Source organism: Aphis gossypii, chromosome 1, assembly GCF_020184175.1.
Source record: "Aphis gossypii isolate Hap1 chromosome 1, ASM2018417v2, whole genome shotgun sequence".
Classification (NCBI taxonomy): domain Eukaryota; kingdom Metazoa; phylum Arthropoda; class Insecta; order Hemiptera; family Aphididae; genus Aphis; species Aphis gossypii.
Genome location: NC_065530.1, coordinates 26,944,914 through 26,971,244, shown reverse-complemented (window position 1 = coordinate 26,971,244; position 26,331 = coordinate 26,944,914). Strand labels below are relative to the sequence as shown.

At 26.6% G+C, this 26,331-nt stretch overlaps 1 protein-coding gene and 3 non-coding genes across 4 annotated transcripts in view; 2 read left to right on the top strand and 2 right to left on the bottom strand.

The window, feature by feature from the left end:
- Nucleotides 1-26,331, top strand: part of LOC114133080 (discoidin domain-containing receptor 2) — a 239,687-nt gene that overhangs the window by 123,674 nt on the left and 89,682 nt on the right. The window contains exon 4 of the mRNA XM_050197794.1: nucleotides 2,011-2,242. Coding sequence (XP_050053751.1) covers nucleotides 2,011-2,242 — 232 coding nt within the window. The remainder of the gene's footprint in view (nucleotides 1-2,010; nucleotides 2,243-26,331) is intronic.
- Trnap-agg (transfer RNA proline (anticodon AGG)) lies at nucleotides 6,993-7,064 on the top strand. Its single transcript has one exon. It is a non-coding gene; the product is annotated as a tRNA-Pro (tRNA).
- Nucleotides 11,221-11,292, bottom strand: Trnap-agg (transfer RNA proline (anticodon AGG)). Its single transcript has one exon. It is a non-coding gene; the product is annotated as a tRNA-Pro (tRNA).
- Trnap-agg (transfer RNA proline (anticodon AGG)) lies at nucleotides 11,476-11,547 on the bottom strand. The gene has a single exon. It is a non-coding gene; the product is annotated as a tRNA-Pro (tRNA).

Below are 26,331 nucleotides of genomic sequence, written 5' to 3'. Positions count from 1 at the left end.
CAACTATTCGACTATATTTATCAACACGGTTCTTATACGGCTTTTCCGCTGCTCATAGACAGTACAGAGAAATGAGATTTCCCGATTCTCAACCGCTTCTCTGTAATAATATTATTGTATACGTGTATTATTATTATTATTATCATCGTAGGCGTATATACACGCGTAACTCCCGCCGGGTCGACGTTGACGAATTGCATCGCATCGGTTTTTCGGCGTGTCGTGCGTGAATGCAGTGCACGCGGAACACGCCTCCAATAAGTAAATAGTGCACAACGTCATCTCACACCCGCCCGTCGGGGCCCTCTCAACCACTACTCCGAACGCACCTATCGTAAGGTTACTTATACGTAAAAATGCTCCGTCATCGTGTCGCAATCGCTCCGGTTCGGGCGGATCGCAGTTACAGTAAAACATTCACGTCTAAAATACTACGATGCGTGTGCACGGGCTATATATGATTTTTTTTTTTTTTTTTATGGATGTACGGTTTACTTGTCTCTTTTGTTATTATTTTAAAAAAAAAAAAATCGATATATAGTTTTAAAAAGGTGGAATTCAAAAGTGTATTTAAAATTTTCAAAAATCATAGTTTAAAAAAATTCTTTGTCTTAGAAAAAATAGACAAACGTGCTCGGGGAATCACTCGGTATAAAAATAAATATATAATTATCGTGAACTGCTCGAAATGCAATGCCTTAGATAATAGATTTTCATTTTTACACTCATTTCATCAGTAGTTCGTTTATAAAAAAACGACTTCATATTATTGAGAGTATCTACTGAAATAAATGCTAAACAACGAGTAAAACTTTTTTATAATATTTGTACCTACACATATTATAAGTTACAATAATACAATACACACGATAAAGTAACGTAATGTTGATTAATTTACATATTATGATACATTTATACCAAGTTGTATCACTAGATACTAACTTTACCTCCGCTCTACTACCTAATATAAACTCATCACAACTTCTTATTGTAATACTTTGTATAAAAAATTGTTGCTCGTTAAGAAAAAAATATTAAGTTTATGAGAAAACTCTTTTGGATTCAATTTCATATCGATGATAATAATTAATTGTGTACGCTTCTCAAGGATTTATGTAACAAAATATCAAGAATTATAATAGTTTGTGGTGTCTATTTACATAATATTACTTAAATTTACTTCAAGTCTTAAATGGGATTTAACTAATGATTGATTTTAATGTAAAATATTGCTGAATGTTTAAATTACACGGTAAGCCGCATAAGAACATCAAATTAAAACGTTATAAATGCCAGTTGCTAATGTTAAATAATAAATTAGAAGATTTTAATTGCTGATTATAAAATTATAAAAATATGTTGAATTAGACTTTTATAATTGGAAATTACAGTAACTTGATTATAACGGGTGGATACCAACAGAGTTAATGGTGTTGTGTACGTATTGACTAAATAATTTAATATGTAACCAAGAACACAGAATTTAATAGTATTATAGATATTATAATAATGAATAAGATTATTAAAATAAGCATCTAATATAATAATATGTCCTAAATTTGTTTAAAATTAAATTCTTGGAAAAATTATGGCTTTAAACTTTCATGCACACCGAGGTAAACCGTAAATATAATAATATATCTACAAACATAGAATAATTTATGTTATTTTTACATTAAGTATATGCCAATTTATAAAATGCTCAATTCCATGTAAAATTACACTGAATCCCATACGCATGATAAAAATTGTTTGATTGATTTAAAATTTAAATAGTACAGTTATATTATGACCACACGGCGTCTTGGTTAGATTATTTAACTACACATACTACCCTATGATATCGTTTATATTTTAGCTTGAAATCTCAAAGTATACCATATAATATATTATTATGATAATTTATTATACATTTAAATTATAGCATACAGCCAAAAATGGTCATCTAAAATAATATAATAAAATGTACGATACATTAATTTAAAAACAAAAAACATTTTCAATTTCCAGACTGAAATATGAAGGCAGCGGTGGCGCTTGGTGTCCGAAGGGTATGATATCAAACGATGGCCGACAGTACTTGGAAGTGAATCTGCAAGGGTTACACGCGGTCACAGCCATCAAAAGTCAAGGACGATACGGCAATGGGTCCGGCAAAGAGTTCGTCGAGGAAATTATGATAGACTATTGGAGACCTGGTTCTAACAAATGGACGAGGTGGAAAGGCAGAGACGGTAAACAGGCAAGTACATCCATTGCTGTTTTACGTAGTTTAATAGACATATTATTATTATTACTTTATTTATCTATAGAAATATCGAAAGACTTGACGTATAAATCGTTTATAATGTGACATGATGCAATAGTAATGCGTTTACTGTACGTCGTATATATTGAATTGGTACAAAAGTATCGTATTCAATTTACTCGAGTTCTCTGTATACAATAATATATAATATAATTTAAAAAAGGAAATGTATTATAGCTTTTCGATTTGTGACGGTCCTTATAATAAAATGCACGAAATACCGCGTATATATGTCAACAAGATACTATCAGATATAAACGCGAGACATGTGACGGGCTGAAATCATCTTATAGGAAATAACACGTTGTTTGCTCTATAAAACTGCATGCACAAATATCTCGACAAACTGTATAACTATACAACAATATAGCGAAATATTATTCAACTTTTTCATTCCAGAGATAGGTAAAGTTACTTTTCAATCAATTTATGTTTATTTTGTAAATCAAAATAAAATATTATACTTTTATGTATTATTATAGTGTTTGGTGCAATATTCTATTAAGCAAATATTATATGCACCAGCAATATAAATACTATAAAGTCATCGGTATACCTAAATTATAATTCAAGACTTTAAATCATTATTTTATTAATTAACGTTTTACTATAATAAATTATTACTATTGTTCAGCATGCAAATTTAAAGTTTCGTAACTTTATAATATAGGTTATTCATAATGATATATCATATTGACAATATGTTTACAATATATGAAATAAAAACACTATACAGTATATGACATACTGACGATGATTGAACAGCGAGGAATAAAAATCTACCTTCAACCGTAATATTTTTACTACGGTGCTACATCTTAGAGGCTAGGCATATTGTCAACGACATAAAAATTCAATAGAAAATGTGGTATTTTCGATATTTAAGATCAGTGTTGGTGTAATGTTGTATTATTGTATTCTAAAACCATTTTTGACCGATTTTTATAATAACAGTAAAAAAAGCAAGATATTCTATATTATTAGCTGGCGGATTTTTGAGTGTTCTATAGAGACTGTGACCAATTAATATTCATTGAAAAATAAGAAATAGATGATTTTAATAATAAAATCTAAAAAAAAATGTATAAAATCACCTAGTATTTTAAAGATATTTCGTTTATTTATGTATTACTTAGTATAATATGTAAAATATGATATATATATATAATTAAAAAAATATTCTGAACATTTTTATTTTTATTTTCAAAATATATCTACAAAAAATAAAAGTCGCTTAATAATTCAACAAAAACATAAACACATCAGGCATGTATTTATCATTTCTAAAATGTAAACACTAATTTATATTTATTTTTTGTTACTCTCAAGTTTTACTGTCAACATCATAAAATTACTATAAACATTACAACATTCGTGACTTCGTGCACGTATAAGAAGTTGTTATAAATTGTTTGTAAATTAAAATAAAACATCAATAATATCAATTGAGTACTTAAACAGGTATACCAAAGAAAGTTTTCAGCAAAGTTAAACAAATTATATAAAATGAATCAAGACAATATTATGTTAGTCTGCGATTTAAGAGGTCAAAAAACAATATGTACCGTATTTGCAACGATGATGTCAGTATCAGGAGCAAAGCCATTAGAGAATGAGATTATAATACTTTTGTCTCTCTGTTTTCAAGTGTATAATATGTTTCATCCACTTGAATTAAATAATATTATTGTTTTTCCGATGGTTTTAAAATCGAACAGTACCTACTGTTTTTCTTATGTACGTTTTGAGTGCAACATTATAAATTGTGAAACCATTTAGTTGGTATAATATGGACTAAAAATAACAAAGAATAAACTATATCATTTATTTCATTAAAGGAATTAGAAATAACAAAAAATGGTGGGATAATTCATCGGTATTCCGTGGCGGGTTATTACAATTGTAGCTGCGTTGTATTGTACATAATAATAATTCCAATTCATCGTATCACATAATAATATATTATTATAGATTAAATCAAATCATGTTACGATAGATATTATTTGCACTATTTTATAAGACATTGAAACGATGGCATGGCCATTACACGGACATGGCTAGTTAATTATTTTCCATCCTATCGGCTATATGATTCGAAAAAAACTGTACTAGTTTTTGATATGATTTCTTGTGGAGAGTATACCCTTAAAATACTAGTTCCGGACACTGCAGTCTACGTATATCGGAAACGGGTCGCAAATTGTTTTCCACCGTTTTCTCCGTTTTAATAATAACCGTAGTTGTGTGACTGCCTCGTGACATCGGCTAACACGGCATAATATAATATTATATAATATCCGTCCCTTTAGTCGTAGAACGACCTAGTCAAGCCGCACACGTTTGCTGTATTATATTTTAATAGCTCGGCGTACATAATCAGTTTCAACTTTCAAATGCCTATACGTTCATAATATATATATTATTATTGACTTTTGCCGTCCATTACAACGTAATTGCATTGTAATACATTATTACTATGCGCGTGGTGTTGTCCCATTCGCGGGATTGACGTTTGGACATGCACGCGTAATGCGTACCTACTATGTAATACCGATATATATATATATATATATATTAGATTGACATTGATTTAAATACTGCACGTACGCACACGAGTCAAATTGAACGAAAACGATTACAATACACTATATTTACACAATAATTTGATAGCACGACGCGCGACGGTTGAAGCGAAATAAATAGTTTTTTTTTTCAACCCACGCTTTCAAAGCACGTGAGTTTCTACTCGTTTTCTAGGCAGTCATCATTGCAACAAAATTTCGATCAGTTTTTTAGTATTTTAATAAGTTTTTAGTAAAAGTTTAATCCATAACCTAAGTATTTTATGTATCACATATTTACATAATCACACATGGAATATATTATGTATTTATACCTATTTGTAGTTATTACACAATATGTTTTGAAAATCAACAATACAAAAAAATATATTTAATTTATGTTTAAACCTAAAATGTATAGCAAACAAAAATAATATTATAATCATAGTCAATTTTGTTGTAAAGCTGAAAAACTTAAAAAAAAAATTCGTTTGAACAATATTTACTTGAACAAATAACAGTCGTATAAAAACATTGAATTCGTCTAGCGATTTCACTGAAAACCTTATGTTATTTATTATTTACCTATATAAGACATCAGATTCCGCGTTTGTGTCGTATTGTAAAAATTTGTTCAAAATATATTTATTCAGTGGGATGTGGAAATAACATTTCTGTTTGTGGTGGAAGTATTCGAAATTGAATTTTGACTATTTCCAAATCCCGTATTCGATTAAGTTTTCGGGGATAATCCTAAAAACTTGTGAAAGAAAAAGAGTCAAACCCTTCATATAGCAACAGTCCTGTGTGTAGTCATCACGTATTGACATCAAAGTGGTTCTGACCTATATGCTATAAGACTTAAGTGCATCTATATACTATACATACATAATATGCGTGTGTGTGTGTGTGTGTGTGTTTGTAAACTATATTCTTGATGTGAGATCATAAAAGAAAAGAGCACGTCTTATCCGTTTGCTACTTCGACAATGCGCATATCACATATATACATATATATCTGGTGTATGCACACATTGCACACGGTCTTGATTTTAAAAGTAGTCTCATAAGCTGGTTGTTGGTGTAAAACATGTCTATTTGAATAATTTTGAAGAAATAGAATATTGGATGGTGGTTATACTGGTATAGAACTTTGTCTTATTGAAAATTAATGTATAATTAATTAAATAAATCGACACTTGAAAGTTTTCCTTATACATTATATTATAAATTTAAATAAAAAATCTGTATGCAATACTGCAATAATATTGTGTGTGTGTGTGTGTGTGTGTGTGTGTGTGTGTGTGTTAGGTACTTTTTTTTCATCCCAATGCTAATGAATGATAAATTATAAACAATTAAAAACAAATAAAAACTAATCTCTTTTAATTTATTAGTGATTTCTTGATTTCTAAATAACATAATATTCTGATACATATTGTTTAATTAATTTTCAGCTTCTCAGTATACAATATAGTAAATTTTAGTATTGTACAATTATTTAATAAATATCTGCTAGACCCTATGCCCTTACAAGAACGATAAAAAAATGGTGCTAATGTGATAGTTATTGTGTTTCATTTTCAGAATGACGTTTATTACATAGGTACCTATATAATTTAAGCCACTTTTTCACTTTTTTTTTTTAAAGTATTTGAAAATTAAATTAAAAAAAATATCTCTTTAATAGTTAACTTTCAATTTAAAGATGTACTTTGAAAGTACCAACTGACATTTTTTAAGCGTTTTACTTCCTGCTTCCAAGTTGTTATTAAATTTAAAAATGGGAGAAAACAAAATTTACTGTACAACCACAGGTAGAATAAGTAGGGAATTCTAAATTAATTAAGCACGTTGTATAGGTAACTGTAACTTAAAGGTAGATGGCTTTGTGGCTTAATAGTTAATACGTTGTACAATGTACATACATCAAATTCGTTTGTTCGTAATCATGTATTATTATAAGTAAAATAATAAGTAATTAATGATTATTAGTTACCTATTACCATTGATTTTATAATATTATAAAATCAATGCTATTACATATTATTTGATATTTACAATTAACATAAGTTACCTGGTGATTGTTTGAAAGACGTACTATTCATTAGTAACATTCATGTGGCTTGGTGGTCTAGGGGTATGATTTTCGCTTAGGGTGCGAGAGGTCCCGGGTTCAAATCCCGGCCAAGCCCAAAGAAATTTTTTGCACTTTTTTTTCTTTTTTTTTCCAACGTTCTACTAACCGAACTGAAATTAATTTCTATACATGTTTTCAATTATTCAAACATTAATTTACAAATAATATACAATCATAAATTCGTGAACTGTTGATATTTTTTTACTCCTTTTTACAAAAATAGAAAATACTTATATTTTTTTTTTTCAATAAAAATAATTAATTTCAAAATCCATTACAATAAAAAAATCGTATTACTGGAGACAATTTTATCCTTTACTATCGTAATAATATAATGTATAATATAATTTAAGTTATGCTTCCATGTTCCATTTTAGAATAAAAATGAAGTAGGCGAAAAATGTGTAAATTACGTATATATACGTATGCTGATGCATAATGTTATAATAATATGTACTAATGTAGTTTGTAATTTTGATAAAATTAAAATATTTTTACATTATTTTTGAACTCAACAAAATCAAAAACTTATATTATACATCTTGTACTTCATTTTTTTAAATTTAATTATATACATAAGTTAAATTTTATTTTATCAAACTCTGCGGAGTATAATATTATGCACCATTGTTGTATATATATTTGCACTATTAAGCTTAAACTTTAAGTGCTTAATGAAACCACGAACTATCAAATTATTTGATATAGTTACTTTGTTATTTCAGACGTCATTATACTGTGTCTATTATAATTTGACCTAGATAAATATTTAACAATAAATAATGATCTCCATACGAAATTTACAGTTAAGTAATTTAATAAAAAGTATAACGGTGTAAATTTTTACCATGAACTATTACTAATTTGAAAACCTTTTTGTAAAGCCTTAATTTTTTTCTATTCTAGAACGTTTGGTATGCAGAGATATTAGTCTTAGAAGAATTTGTCTTTTTCGTAAAAAAAAAAATATATAGTCTTGGACGTTTAATCGTTTGATACTCGATTAAATAAACACAGAATAGTGTGAAAAATCTATTGTTTTATCCAATACATTTTTCAAGTTCATCTATACTAATCTTATGAAATTATAATGTGGAAGATAAAATTTAATAACCATGGACCGTTTAATATACATTTCTATGATATAAATAAGACGTATTATCAATCATGATAATAAAATATTTTAAATACCTAAGAAATACCAATAATGTCCATAATTACTTATTAATCATAAAATACATTATTTCTTACAATTTATAAAATGACAAAGTTTCAGTCTTATACTATTTATTTCGATGCAATGAGATCATATCGAGTAAAACGTTCTCTGATCTTTCCGAAGGAACTAAATATTTATACAATAATAATATTATGGAAGCACAGTTTTCTGTTTTAAACCATATGTATGCGCTTTGTTGTTTTATTTGCAGTTTGTTAACTAATGAACCACTAAATCTAAAATGTAGGTATTTCAAATATACGCTCCAAAACAACAGTAATATAATACAGATTATACTTTTAATAACGAAAAAACCTAAGTGGAGCAAAACGTGTTAAGTTTTTTGAGTTAAATAATTTCATACTGTTAGTACTATTCTACTAAACGTGTTATCGGCTATTCCGTACATCCACAATGCTCCCACCACGGTTCGTACAGCCGCACGGGTGGGGATGCTAGTGAAAACGTTGTCAGATGACTCGTGAGTTGGTCTGTTGTGCTGCAGTCGTGTCGTGGCTGTTACACGTAATCACTTATAGATATGTTTATAACTGTACATACATCAACCATCAATCTGTTTATTTAACGAAGTGTATTAAATTGTAAAATTTATGCATAATATAAATTAAATTTAAAAAATAATGATATCATAACAAAATCTCAAACATGCTCAATTAATCTTATTCTTCAACAACGCAGATATACAAAATTTTTGGTTTACCGATTTAAAGACCATATTTTTACATTTTTGAGATTTTTCGTATTATTTAAACTTTGATGAGTGTACTGTGAAGATCCAAACTTCTACTTTTCAAATGAAAATATTCTTTTTAAATAAGTAGTTAATCATTCACAATAAATAATTAATCTTTCTGAAAATTGTAAAACGTATCAAAATAAAAATTCAAACAAATATTGATACTTTTAAGTTATTTGGCTTTGTGTACTCAAAATTATAAATCTATGATAATGCGTTTGAAATATTTGGATTATATGGGGGATGGGGCCGTGGTAGTTTGAAAATATTAGTAATTTATATTAATTTATTAATATTTATAATTTATGAAAATGAATTATTTAGAAAACATTTATTTTATAGTATTGTAAAATAATTCTTAAAGACTTTTATTCTTAACATAAATATTTAGTAATTGAAAAATTATTCGTCCGAGTCAATATATGTACCTACATCAACATTTTTAAACTAAATATCCATTTATAGTAAAAAAAGAGGGTTTTCATAAAAAAAAAACGGAAATCATCTCAGGACACTCCTTAAGTAATATAAAAATCTCAAGAATTTGAAAATATGGTCTTTAAATATATTTGAAATTTTTAAAAATCAGAATCTGAATAAATTAATTTTTAAATTAAAACATGGTGTGAGTGGGGATCATGCTTAACGATTCGCTCTGTATTTTATTGCACCAAGTAAACCAAAAACCACATTAAGTAGCCAGTAGGTATCAACTTACAACTAAAATTACCTAACGAAATTATTTTTAGACTATAATCTAAATATTTTTTAATAGTATACTATAGACATATAGGTGTTGAAATTTCACAGTTCACAGTTCATTCAAGTCTGTAAAAATATTCTTACATCATAAATAATTTATAGTAGTTAGTATTTTATATCATGTTTGGCTAACTTAGAACAGTACAATTAGATATCACAACCTTATAAGTTATAATGCTAAAAAGTAAAAGATTATTGTTTAGGTATACGAAACATATATTATTATATTTATGTATATTATGGATATTTTATGTGTATCTTATATCGTCTTGCAGACTATATTACTGCATAAATTTAAAATACTAAGAGTTTGCCAACTTTAGCTGTCTGTAAATACTAATAAATTATTAGTATTATTACTTATTAGTAATAATATAAATTATAACTATATAATATGCATATCATATTGTACCTATACATGGTATAGATATGACAGCAACTGTTTACTCCGCATAATCACTACCTACGTTATTTTGTCTAAAAAAGGCTCGAAATCAAATATTTAATGATAAATTAAATTCGATTATTAATCGAATAATGGAATAGCAATTAAAAATATTGAATACATTAATTACATATTAAATATACCTATATTATACATAGTATTTTGTATTATTATTATACATAATATACATTTATAAATATATAAAATTCTTATTAATCATATTTTTAAATGCATGGCGAAATCACAAAAGAACGTTAATGTTAGGTATAATGATATTCACCAACCTTAATTCCTTATGGTCCTTTGCCTATTTAATATTTTTTTCTACAACCATTGTCTTCTATACTTATTGGCTCTTGGAAATAAACTACTTAAATATGCATTGCCATATTATATGGGTATACAATTTAGTCGTTTGTATAATAATATATTGTATAGGAGTACAGAATACGTAATAATACGTTGACATTTATATTGAAATTTATCAGAATACTTTTGAAAAACAGATCGTACCAACGTATAACGATCCAGAAATAATGATTTGAACGACACGCAAACACCTTAAACGCATATTTCTTCAAGCCGTTAAAAGTTTTTATTGCGTTCGTAATGCCGACGTGTATTATATTTTATAACGTAATATATGTATATAATATAATACAATACGAAACGTAGAGGTGTATTGATTGAAAGCTTTTTCTACGAACAGAACATTTTACGGAAATATAAAACGTATCCCATATATAAGCGTGTGTTTATTATTATTATTATATATGCTTAGATGTTGTAAACCGACCAGAAAAAAAAATAACAATAATAATAAATAATAAAAGTAGATGCTTATAAAGTAGTTCTTGTCTGATAATAAAAAAAATGACACAAATACATTTAAACGAACAAAATAGTAAAAAATTGCAACTGTAAAAATAATGACAAAATCTTATAATACTTACAGTAAAAATGTAATTGTAGATTGTAATGTTATTATTATCGTTATTAATTCGGAAAAATAATGCAAAAATTTCTCTGGGCTTGGCCGGGATTTGAACCCGGGACCTCTCGCACCCTAAGCGAAAATCATACCCCTAGACCACCAAGCCACGTGTGAGTTTAGTTAATATTTTTAAGCATAAGAGTAACTACAAAAATTATTAATGATAAATAAAAAAAACAAAATAAAAAACATATTTATCAAATCGTTTAGAGATGTTATATCTTTTAAAGATAAATCGATTGATCAAATAAAAAAAAAAAATATAGAAAAAAAATGAAAAAAATCAATTGGGCTTGGCCGGGATTTGAACCCGGGACCTCTCGCACCCTAAGCGAGAATCATACCCCTAGACCACCAAGCCACACGTGAAATTGCATTTGAAAGACGTCCTCTAAAATCATTGAATAAACAGCTGAAGTTATCAGTAGTTTGACAAGAAGAAAGGAAAATAATAAATTCGGAAAGCTATCAAACTGTCAAAGAAGGTGAATCGTTCATAGTTTTTACGACAAAAATATTATTTTAAGAGATCATTATAATTTACAATCTATCAGTAAGTTTCGTTAAGTTTTGTAGTCGCTGACGAGTGACGATTTATTTTATTTTCTTCGTCCCATTAATTCACTATCTTTCTGTCCAATACTATCTACACTTGTAAGTCGTAATTCATCAGTTGTCATAAATCGTTTTATTTTTCTAGTATCACAAAAGTGTGAAATACTAGTATAATAGTTGTTTTACTGCATCCTCGGAATATTTATAGTACTTATAGTACTTGACCGTACTTACCTACCTATTACCTAATTTAATATAATTAAGTTTTTATCATAAAAACTTATTTACAATATTATGGTTTAAAATTTTAATTATTAAAAGGCATGACTGTTGTATTAGTATACCTAATGATTTCAAATAAAAATGTTTGAAAATATTTTTAATCATTAGGTAGGTACCTGTAATAGGTACCTCTAATAGGTATCTATATTAGATTTAGATTTTATTTAGTTTTTAGTGATTAACGTATTGGTGCTTTTAGCGATACATTTTACGATAATATTTGTACCTATAAGTACCTAGTTGATAAAATTCTTCAATTTCTATTTTAAAGATGGTTTTGAATAACAAATTGTATCTAGTTTGTACTTTAAAAGTTTAAACAGGTCGAAATTAAAAATGTCCAGTTATTAGATATTTATACTTTTTTATTATTGGATATAAAAAAAAAAAAAAATAAGAAAAAACCTAAATATTTACTCAAATTATGTATTATTAATAAAATAGTTGTTTTGTAATTATGATTACTAAAATGTTGACAGTCTTCGCCCAGAATTATATTTCACACTTGGGGTTATCATTGAATTTAAATTTAATAAAATTATTTTAATTATTTTACTTATAATAGTGAGTTTTACTCGACACTTAATAAGTATAGCAGAACAGTACTCACTTGCCTACCTTTGTTTTTCATTGTGTTTATATAATTTTTTCAATATTTAGATATACCTATATATTTAGAATTTAGACATAAATGAAGTTATTAACTTTTGTCTAAATGTATAATATTATACTATAGTTAACACGTAATTGTATAGTTTTATGTTGAAATTATGAAACTTTTAAGTATGATAATATTGTTATAAACATGATATAAACTCTCTTATTTTTATTAGGTATATTACTTTTCCGAATAAATATTTATCTTAACTCCTAGATAAATTAAGTATAATATCGAAAACATTATAATAAATTCTTATAAATAATTATAGTAGTATATTACTATATTTTGTCTATAACCTATATAATATACCTAATAGTAGGTAGATCGTAGGTGCTACTATAGTGATAATAATCAATGTTATTATTGATAAATGATAAAATAATTTATGTAAATTATTATTATTAATTTTTGTTTTATTATATACTTTTTTTAGTATACTCACTTTACCGTATTGAAGATATAAGTTATTATGGTATTAAATATTACATGATAATAAAGTTAAAAGACAACAATCTTGAAACGTATAACTATAAAGATATTTTAATAAAATCATTGGTGTATGAGCATTGAATATTGATTATAAATATTTATTATCAACAGTATAGTAGTTATTTATTGTTCGAATGACGTGGTCTCAAAAATATAATTTAATAGTTATAGGCTATATAGTTAGGTATATTATGTATCGTTAATATCATTGTTATATATGTAGGGGGACTAGGAAAGAACTACCTACCTACCTACAGAAAACGTTGATTTAACATATTATAATATATTCCAAACATTAAACAGTTTTGTAAAACATACAGCTGACGAAAGCACAAAGTGCTACGCTGCTACATTACAATATAATATATTATGCATTTCACAATTTTAAATAAAACTCTCGTCGTTGAAAAAAAATCACGTTTCCTCTATTTGAGGAACACGCAGTCAAAGATAAAACGCGTTTTGCTTAATGCGCAAAATGCAAATATAAACACCGCCGCGGAAATACGGAATACATCGAATATTATAATTAGATCAATGTCTGAATGTCAGTATAATTGGATACAATATGCACCTACCTAATAGGTTTCTTTTGCTAAAATAATATAATATTATATAGCTTCATTATGACATTTTATGTTTCATTTTAATAATTATTACTTTTATAGTTTTATGTCCATAGTATAAAAAATATTTTTTATTTTTATCTAAATTTCGGTTGAGCCCAATGTGCCATGTGTGTGTTTACTGATTTTACAATTATACTATTTACAGTTGAGTAGTTATATTTAAAATATATAAAGTATACAAAGTTGAAAGTAAATAAAAATTTTTCTTTTTCAATATTTATTTTTCCGATCGACATACTATGGCACAACTTTACTGTTTATAGTTTTAAATTAGGTATAGGACTAGTTACCTACCTATTTTTCTGTGTAAACTTTTTTCAGTTAGTGTTTATTTGATAGTAAGTTTGTTATTATTTCTTACTACTCTGTGTATCTTAAATAGTCGTAAACTTATATTAACGATTTATAAAATTTGTTATAATATTTTCTGATGGAAACTATAATTGAATAATACAATCGTATATATTTAATAATACTAAGTGAGATTTATAACACATAGAATCATTTAGTTTGTGTTCAACATACATACTATAATATAGTATTATTATGTATTGTGATTGCAGTATGAGCATATATAGGTACTGTAAAAATAATGAATGAGTTTACACTTTACTATATGCAGAAATAAAAAGGTAGTTAAATATTTATAATTTATGAAAATATATTTTTAGTTTTTACATAGGTATAAAGGTAAATAATATTTTTTTTTTTTGTAGAATGATTTTATTTTATTTCTAATGGATGTATTCATTTTGTATTCTACTTATTTAACGATGAACCGTGAGTGGTCTTTCTATAACTGAGTTATTAATTAACGATGTATAAAATACTTAATGTAATATTGTAATATCTTATTCAACAATGCAAAAAATTTCATGTATTATATTATACACCTCACATCTAACTTTATAAGTATTTTATTAATTAATAACTATTTTTATACCAGACTGTTTCCGTGAATTTTAAACGCCCAGAGAAAGAATATCAGGTATTTTTATTTTTTTGTATACCATCAGTCTACGTTTTTTATCTGGGTGTATTAATATAATATATAGTATTCTTGGAATGAAAAAAAAAATAATTCCCTAGCATTTTATTATTTAATGCTGTGGTAGGTGTTTCAGTGCGAGCAATTTTTCCCAGTATTTATAGTGATTCATTTAGTTAAAAATAAAATGCTTGAGTAACTTAAAAATTATAATTACACTGATATTATAATAGTATACTAATATAATATTTTGAGAGAATCGTTCGTGTTGATATTTTCGTTTTCTCCAATTCATTTTACGTTGTAGATACCTAACCTATTTAATTTCGAGTAAAATCCGCACAAAATCTACACTCGCCATTAATATATTATTATAATACTTCTGAAACTGTGTGTGATTTTGCCTTTCATTCATAGGTAATTCGACTTAACAACGCATCATCGCGTAAAAAAATAGACGAATAGATGGGTAGGTACTCAGTACCTCCTCCGCCGTTGTTTCCGGTCCGAACACAATAATATTGATATGTTCGCCGCTTGTTTATTGCCCTGTCGACGATCCTGTATAGTTGGTTGGGTGTGACGACAAACACGATTTGTTTTGTGTTTCGAGTTAACCTGTGAAAAGCAAACAACAGGTTTTCTTCGAGGATGCTTATATAAGCAAAACGGAGATAATGGCGCTTATATTATAATAAATAGGTATAAATGTTGGTATCTAAACATTTTGGCTAATCGTAAATGTGCGTGATGTTTTAACGTTTATACCGTCGTTAAGATTATGGGATGTGAGTAGGTACCTATCAAATCTAACCTACGGGACATTTTATGCATTACATATATTATAATATTATATTGTATATAATTATACAAGGGATACTGATGAAATTATAATATATGCACGTGAGAATACTAAAATGGTTATTACAAATTTACCATGAGTTAGATATCTTTAATAGTGTACATAATATTGTCAAAATAAATATGTATCTATTCAAGTTTAATATTATATTGTACAATTTTTGGTAACCTATAGTTCCGTTTGAATATCGATAGTATAACTAACGGATTTAAAAATATCTTTTGCATTTAAATTGAATTTTTGAACCATGTTAAATTGGTTACATTGTCGATCATATCATATAATGTTCAACGTACCAGAATTTCTATCAATTATATTGCGCTATATTATATAAAATGTCGATATTATGATTTTATTTGTAAAATTAATTTTGATTTCCGATCATTCAATTTGATTATTTCTATGAAAAAAAAAGTGTAAGTTATATTTAATGTTGTAACATTTCCAGCACTAAAAGAAAATGACTTTTAGAAAATTGATGTCATTCGAGCAGCAATGTAAAAAAATACGGTCATTAATTTTAAAGACTTTGTTAAAGGAATATTATACTGTGTTCTACAATTGGTTGGATGGAATTTACTCTATGTGAATTTGTATATTTTATACCTAGTATATAATTGTCTAAGACTACTGTTTTATTATTTTCTTTTTAAAATATAAAATATAAATTGATTTTTCTGTCCATATTGCAAACCAATTATATAGTATAGATACCTAGTTTACCTACCTTAAATTATTGAATTATTTTGCAATCAAATTTAAGATGGCTTATTGTTTTGCGTAAAACGTATATCTTTAACAAAAACATTTTGAAATAACTTCGAGTTATTTTTAGATTTGTTAGAAGTCAAAAGATTTAATTTTCACTTTTCAGTATAGTATTAAAGACAATTTTTAGATAATATGTAGTTAGGTACATTTTTTTATTGCTATGGTGATGATTAAATCGATGGTAATGATACAAATGTTTCTATACAGTGATTAAGTTGATCAAAGCATTTAGTATTCGCATTATTTTTTTTTTCAATTTAACTATATTATATATTATAAATACATAATGGTTTTTTTGACTTACTAATTAAATAATTTTTACTTTTGTTGAATATTCCATATAATATTAATAAATTATTTTATCGATTTGGATATAATATGTATACATATATATATATATAAAAATACGTATAGTATAAAACACGAGTAAGTATATTAATTTCAATATAAATGATATACATTTTCTTTTTTTTATATAATATAATGACCCAAATTTATAATACAGAGACATAAATACTATACCAAAGTATTATGACATTTAATTTTCACAAATGTAGGTACTTATTTAGTGGCCTAGCAGTGAATTATATAATATATATATATATATATATATTTTTAATGAAACATATTAATTTATTATCATGAATTAAATAACAAAAAATCCTCAAATAATCTAATATCATTTTTAAAAATTAATTTTATTCATAGCATAATTTTATACTTGGGATGCGGAGACTTTAAGTATATGTGGTCTTATAAATAATATTGATTTTTCCGTCTTAAACATTTAAATAGAGGTATAGCGAATAATAATATTAAAGTTTTTTTTTTACTTATACCTAGTTTAGTAAATTATAAAACCCATTTTTATGCACACCTTTTTGGTTTTAAATTATTTAATATTCATTTTTTTAAATATTACATTAAATAGTAAATTACTAATTAGCAATAGGTATATATATATTCTTATTATTATTGCATTCAATGTCATATTAAATGTAAAGAATTTTTTGTAACTTTTATTCATCATGCGATAGGTTCTAAAAATAAATAGACTATCTAAGTATCCAAAATAATACTTGTATAGAAGGTACATATGTACTGGAATAACAATTTTGAAAACTTTGCATTATTGACACTAAACTGCAGGTGCAAATAGTCATGTTAATATTCACCATACGCGTCATATTTGATGATAACAATTTTATTTCCAATAGATATTTTGATATTTTTTAACCAATTGACGAGTTGTTAACAATGAGTTTTTATCATCTACTATCAACTTAATAAGATTAGCACTGTTGTAGCGATCACTGGGGGCTGTCACTGCCGAAATGAATGGTTTCACAAATATTGGGAAATCGATTTCACACAGTAATGATCGGATGTATCTACTATTAATACTAGAGTCTTTAATTAAATTTATTTTTGGTAGGCATTTAATAAAAGTCAAGATCAATTATTTAAAAAAGGTGAAAATATTTCTGCATTAAATAGATTCACACGTATGGATTAAATTGAATCCATAACACTGTATAACAAGCAGGTGCGGTAATTTCTAAAAATACTTGCTTAACATTATCAGTATTCTTAATAATAATTTATGACCGTAAAATTTTAAAAAATCTTTGAAGCTTCGGTGCATTGCATCTCTTGCATCTCTGCTAAATCCAGCACTGGTATTAGTCACCATCTCAAAAACCTTATTTGTCATCACATTGCTTGGTTTTAATTAGCTTTCTTTCGAGTTGGTAGTGAGATTTGTCATTGGCTGGTATTAAACAATAACTGCGATGACAACCAAACGTTTTTTTCTACATTATCATGTATAGTTAAAAATAATCTAAATTAAAAAAAAAAATGTCTTAACAATTTGATAAGAATAAAAAATATTGCATACTTTGTTTACTAAATCTATCAGTTCTTGTTATTATATTCTGGGTACAATTTCAGGTTTAGTGACAATTACTCTGTTTTATTTTTTTCAATTTAATAAAATCTTTTCTTTTTTTTTTTGTATAAACTGTTGGTTTTTTCCAATTCTAACAAAGTCATAACTGCGATTTGTATCCAATTTATGATTAACTGAATATTCTCAATAACTCAATAGCACTACAACCACCCAAAAAGAGAGAGAAATACCCAGATAATAAATATAATTGTATAAAGCTGACTCCACTCGCAATTATTTAAAATGGTTTATCATGTCAATAACACTGCATTTATTAATTTCTAGACTCACGTCTGGTCGATACGATATACATTTTGGTAAAAATACTACTGAAAGTCTAAACGCATTTGTGAGAATTAGTATAATAAAGCGTGCATGTGTACATCGTACATGCTATTACGCGTACCGAGGAGGTCTGTGATATACATCGTTGTCGGGACAAATAAAATTTCTGTTGACCTTGTGCCAAACTTCCAAGAGTTACAAGTTTCACATAAAAGTTTACACTTGAGCGTGTGCATGTGTACTGGTTAGTGGTACGTTATTTAGAGGACGTTGAAAGGATACGAAGGGGGGGGGCAGAGGAGCAAACCATTCTTAGAACATCGTCAAGAGAAAGCCATATTATATGAAGTACACACACAAAAGATAGATGGTCTGTAAAACAGGGGTCGGTGACGATCCGAACTTCTTCATCCACCGTCAAACATACCAAACAACGCTATTCGTATGAAAGTGTATGTGCCTGTTATTTGACGAAGATCCCCTCGATCTTCTCCTTGTCACTAACTCCCCTCGTGGCCGAATTTGTGCGTACAAGTTTTTTTTTTTGTTCCTGTTCAACAAACTTTAGTCTTTGACTATAATATACGCGTTCATAGTGTCTACTATATATATATATTAACATGATCGGTTGTCATGGTGCATGCAGACCGGTCAGATTAAACGAATATTTGTCAAAATGTAAATGGAATTAAATTAATCGATTACCGCTACCGACCCAACTGTGGCTCCATTAGGTACATTTTTATGCTCATTATTAATTTTTTTTTATGAAAAGGTCAGTCATTAAACGCGTTATTTTCTAACCCCAGTTGGAAATTCCAATCCAAAATTACAATATTACTACTAACGACTATCGTATCGTATTATTTAAATTTCTTGAACTTTTTCGTATAGTTCAGCAAGAATATTATATTTTTTTTTACGATATTAATAAAAAATAGTAATATTATAAATATTTGCAAACAAGGTGATTTTTAAACTGGCCCGGGTACTTTTCTTTAACGTTAGAAAAATTTGCTGACAACTATTATTGAAACTGTTAAAATAATATATTATTATTATAAAATCAATAATTACCTACTATGGTAAAAGTTAACTGTAAAACGAACGCTGCTCACGAAGATGGTCCGTGCATATAATACATATATTTATTTTTAATAATTATACCTACTTAAAGTTTTGTTGCACGTCTCATGATAATATGATGCATTAGGTTAATTTTATTTGGTTAATAAATGTATACCTATTTCAAATATCTCTAAAACGTTTAAATAAAATTTAAGTGAAGAAAAATTTTCCTAACGTATTACCATTTTTAAGTGTAATTTTCATAACGTTTCAATTTTCCATGTCTATTAAATGGAAAATAGTTTAGTTCTCTAAATACTTTTCAGTATTTTAGCTAAGCATAAATAATTTAACAACTTTAAGTATTTTTGAAAAAAATGGAGTACCTAATAGTAGGTAACCGTTCTGCTGTACAGTTGTAAGCGGCTGTATGTACTTAACAACTGAATAAGATACTGTAATATTATGTATGTGTTAAATTTGAATTCAAAGATAAATCATTGCGTGTAAAAAACGATTTTGAGGAGTGAAGACGGCCTATCAGTCTATTATACTAGCTACTAAGTACCTATAATTTATGATATTGTTATGAAAGTAATTTATTTTACTATTAGTATTACAGTAGATGGATTAACGTTATGTGCGAAGCATTGTACTTATAATATTACATAATATTATACTATATTAATACTATTAATATTCAATTGTTATAATAGAATATATAATTATAAAATATATAATTGTTGCTAGTTGTTGAGTCAATATCTCATTACATAATAAAACAGTGTGAACAGGTTTGTGCTAAAAATAGGTTTAAATTAATCAATTTTCTTTTGAAAATATTATTGTTTTTAATATATAATATACAATATAATTATTTAAGTAAAACTGTACAAGTATTAAGTCTGTCTTATGACTAATATTTTTTTATTACAACTAAATAGTTAAAATTATTATTCTTCGATTGAATATTTAATTTTGTCTAAATTTTATATTAAAATATCAACAAAAAATAGGTCTTACATATTTTTTTAGATTTTTTGGTTCAGAATAGACTACTTACTAAGAACCTATACTTTAAAAATTCAAATAGTTGAAAAATTATACTATTCATAGAAAATGTTATTATATAGATTTTGTGAAAATGTCTTTGATTATAAGTAGTTTTGGATTTACAATAAAATATAAGCAACTCGACTTTGTTAACAATACTGGCTAAAAATTTCCATTTTTATTTAGTGGTTTTTGTTTTTCTAATTATTAAGGAAATCACTAGAGAAATATTTTAATTTTTGACATCCTTAAGTAACAAGTACTAATTAGTTACTTATTTTTACAAGAAAATATTTTTTAATTGAAAATCTAAAAATATTTGTGTTCTAAACATTGTTGATGATAAATAAAACAAAGAAAAAGAACATAGAATATTGTTCTGAGTATTTCGATTCATAAAATATCTAAATTTGAACGAGTAGTTTATGAGTTATAAGTATTTATAACTGTTTAAAGTTTTTGTGAGTAGAGTAGACTAACATTTTGCGGGGTATCCACGTACTTCTCTACTTCGTTTATCTAAACATTAAATAACTTATAAACTACTAACCCGAATTTCGATTTTTATGGTATCAAAATACTGAGAAAAATATTCTACTTGGCAATATGAGATGAAAAATGTATTTTTATATCTTAAATGAATAAGAAATTAAAATATTATAACAATAAAAAAATTTAAAAACATAATTAAAAAAAAGTATTTATTAAACTTCAAATGGAAATTATACAAAACAAATATTTTCAAAAACATTAATGTATTTTACATTGAAATAATGAATATTGTTTAATAAAAGTATCAGCCTCTATAAGCAAATGATGTTTTAAATAAACGGGAACTATATAATTATAATTCACCATATAATAAAACATAATATTATAACCATAAAACGAAATCACTTAATTTCTGTACCTATTAACTGTTCTACGAATATGTTTGAACAAGAATTCTCATCCATTCACCTATATAGAATAATTTAAATTTTGTGAATAAACGGTGTACATATGAACATGAGATGTACACAATGTTAGTTTATATTTTACATGAAATTTAACATAATATATTAAGTAATATTCTAATCTTCCTGCCAGTTTTGTTTGTAAACTGGGATTTTCACGATTGACTCTACGATGGGCAGCTTTGGAATATACAGTTATTATTATTGCCTTGTTAAATGAGAAAAATTTTTAGAAGTAATGTATTTTATTTTATTAATAAAGTTTAGAGCCAAGGTAAAGTTGGACTGGTGTTTTACTTTTAGAACACCCTATCAAAACGAATCAAACTCATAAGTCTCTAAGCAAACCATAGCGGAATACAACATTAAATTATCAAAGGATTTGTGCTCTTTGAAGGAAAAAGTCACAACAAATATTTAATTTAAATTTAAATTTATTTAATTATGAGTATATATTTTATATATGAACAAACACTCGATGTGATTTCGTGGCATTGTTGCTACTAGACTTTTGAATAGCATGTTTTGTTTCTGGAGGGTTGTGTAAAGTTCTGATTGTAAAACCAATATTACTGTAGCTAAAATGTTTTTACTAATATAAATTTAGAAATATGATCAAAGGCTCAATGTTTATCTTGTCAAAATTTTGTCAATAAACTTGAAATATGCCGTTTGATTTTTAACTTTCGCTTAAAGATTTTTTGATTGATACCTATTTATATATTATGAACGTAAACACTTCAAAATATTAATAATAAAAATAAACATTACATTTTATAACGCTAATGCAAAATTAACGAAGAGGGAGATATTTCTGAATACCTAATACATTTTACTAAGTAAATATTTGGACTATTGATTTCAATAATAAAACATAATGAATTTCGAAAATGATAAGTTGCAGTAAAATGTTATTTAGTAACTTTTTTTTTTTTTATAAATTCTCTATTAATAATATATAATATAGGCATGATAAAAATATAAATTATTATTAAATAAATATTATATTATATTTAATTTTAATGACTCGCTCTATGAATTATTTATATTTGATCAAATTAATGAAACTATAGGTATTAGACACTACATTAGGGGAGAACTTAGATATGACCAATCTCATATATTATAAGATCTTTCCCTACAATAAATTAATATGAAAAACATAAACCATATTGAAAAAGTAGAAGAAATGTAACATCTTATTTATATTATTTGCAAAACAACTATATAAACTCAAAATATCCTATACATTAAATGTACACTAAATTTTAATTGAATGATAATATATAGTTAATTATACAAATATAAATAGATAAAAAAAAAGATAAAATTCAAAATTTTACACAATAAAAAGCAGTAAATCTAATTTTAAGTAAAGCTTCTTCTTTTGTTCAGAGTCCTAAAGAATGTTTTTCTATACGAGTGTATACGTATAACCGATTTTCAGTCTAATCCTAGCTTTTTTTTAAGAAGAAGAAGAAGAAGAATCGAAATCCGATTACTTTAACTACTTACTCTTAATGTTATCAACCGTTTAGATCGAAATAGAATTTTTGTCAGTAAAGATTAAAGGGTCCACCTAAAGGATGTTCCGGGGAACAGTATATATATATTATGAGGGACTAGGATTTTTCGGACATTTATCGGCGGGATGCCGCTCCGGGACGATTGATTCAAATAAGCGACCACCATTCCATACAAAAAGGTGTGGGTGTTTGGGGATTCCTATATTATGCCCCATATGTTTAATAATAATAAAATAATTTATTATACGACGGTGCGTTGTGATGTTGACCACACGTTAACGAATAAATCAACCGTGTGGTGGTGTGAAAAAAGTGTGTTTTTGCACATTACCGAGACCACTATGAGTTTACTTACGAGGAAAAAACTACATAGATAATTTTTTAGGGGAAAAATAAATTATACATCCTTTTTTTTGTAATGCGCATTTATATACGTCGTATATTATTACGACGCAGACGTGGGTGCGCTTAACGCGAGACCGTATTACACGCATACAATAATGTATATTTTGCAGTTTTTTCCCCATTTCTATTACTATTATTATAATACCTATTATTGTTATCATTTTTTACATGCATTATGCCGATTGCTTCATGTAACAGAATAATGCGATTTTAAAACAAAAATATCTTTCAACTACATGAAAAATGGTTTGATTTTATTCATTAATACAAAATATTTATTCCTATGTTTTTATTATTATTATTATTATTTTTTTTATATTATATTTTTTTAATCGTTTCCGATAGGGGTCGGAGACATCGATTCAGCGGCGGCGGCATAATGTGCCACGAGCGTCACGGGCGTAATAAATTCGAAAACAATAATTCGCGAAACGATTCTGATACGGTGCGTACACTGTACAGTAATCAGCGATGTGCGAGCGGTGGTCGGGGAAGCAGTGTTGAATTTATGGAAAACCTAGGGGTTTGTGGTGGGAGGGGGTGAAAAAAAAATGAAAAGCTCAAAATTGATTTATCGTTGGAGGTATACCTATATATATATATATACACATTATTATTATTATTATTATTATATTATACCGATAGAACAAACAGCCGGAACGCCGTTTGTACAGCAACGAACGGTTTTAACAAAGTACAATAAACAGCGGCAAACCACTCGTATCATCTGTCGGATCGCCGGCGTATAGCGCGTACCTTTGGATGTGTATAAATATTAAAATAATAAAATCGCACGCCCGCCCTCGTCCAAACATAACTGTAATATCCCCTTTGCACTATTATACCTTTTTGTTTTTCTAACGGATCGTATTATGGTGTGTATAGGCTATTTGTGCGCGCGTGCGTGAGTGTGTTATGTATGCGTTTGTGTGGCGCATACTTTGTTTTCGATTTAATTTACGAGGCCCTGTAATATACACACAAACATAAAATATACCAAGTATACTACAATCGTCGGCCATATTTGCTTATTCGTCCCGTCATAATATACGGTTCGCAGTATTCTTTGATAATAATAATAATAATAATAATAATTTAATATTTGCATAGTTGAAGTTAACGGTGATGTAAATTAAATACAACAATTGTCAAGTATAATTAATTGAATACAAACATTTCAAAGCCGCGTACGTCACATGTTATTATTGTAATATTTTAATACCAAATGTTACCAATTATTAAGTATTTGGTGATAAATACCTACATTTTTTTTTTTTTGATTCTGAGTACAGCATATTTTTCGTTGGATTAGTTTTTAATTTATTTTTATTCATTTTACCGTACTCCATCAAAACATTTATCGAGACAGAAAAAATAGCTCGAAAAGTTTTGTTCGGAGAATCCATATAAATTAATAATCAAAAGTTTACAACGACTTTAAAAATAAATATAATATTGTATTGATCCACAGGTGTCAACTTGTGCGAAATTCAAATCTGAATTTAATATTATTATGACTTCAGATACTTGAAACATCTTTGTTCGTATTGATTTAAATTTAGAATCAAAAATAAATTTACAATAAATAATTTTATTGGGCATTTAGATACATAGATAGTTAACCTGTTTATTTTATACGCGTATATAAAAAAAATAATTAGGTATATATCTAATTATTATAATATTTTGTAATTTTATACCAGAATATTATAACCTTCTAAATATTGCGTACTTATATGACCATACAAAAAGTGTAAATTTTGTGAGGTTATTTATGTGTAAATAAGTAATATTTTATAATACAGGCTAATAAGTTTAATATAGTACTTTGTGAAAACTGAAAATACTACACTGCACATGATATGCCTATAATAGTATAGGTGTAGTTAAGTATTCTTTGATTAATCAACTAGAAACTTATAAATACTTTAAATCGGGCTTGTAGGATGTTTAGAAATACATTGTTATAATATTATAATATATTGATATTTAATAACGAGTAAAATGAGCAATTTATTATAAACCTAGCTAACCGAACCTGTAACTTTGTTCGAATATTTTATAACCACTTCCGTCTCCCGCGGTAATTGATAATATAGCCTATAAGAGTGGGTCATAGTATACAGGACAGAATATATTCAGTATCTAAGACCTAAGTACGTTACTGAGAATATATAAATATTATAATAGATACGTGAGTGAAACCATATTAATATATAGTTCTTATACAAGTTCGTGACTTTGATCTAGGGAAAACAGTTTTTTTCTACTAGTTCTAAAAAATCATTTAAATGGAGTGATGTGATTTGACTAATATTTTTCATTCAAATAAATCAACTTTTTGATCTTTTCTCATACCGAGAACTTAATTATATACTTAAGTACTTACTATACAGATGTTTTTATTTTGTATTAAAGCATATTATAATTAAATTTCCGCATTATACATATTTATAATTTATAATATTATATAATATATATAAAGTATTAAGGTAGGTATGTCTATTATATTATAATATGACTACAATAGATAATACAAAAATACAATTTTTATAAATGTTTGAGATGCAACTGTAAGCTGACATTAAAGTAAAAAAATTATAATATGTCTCTATAACGTACTATAAAATGTAGGTCGTAGCTACAATACATTTAAAACAGAAT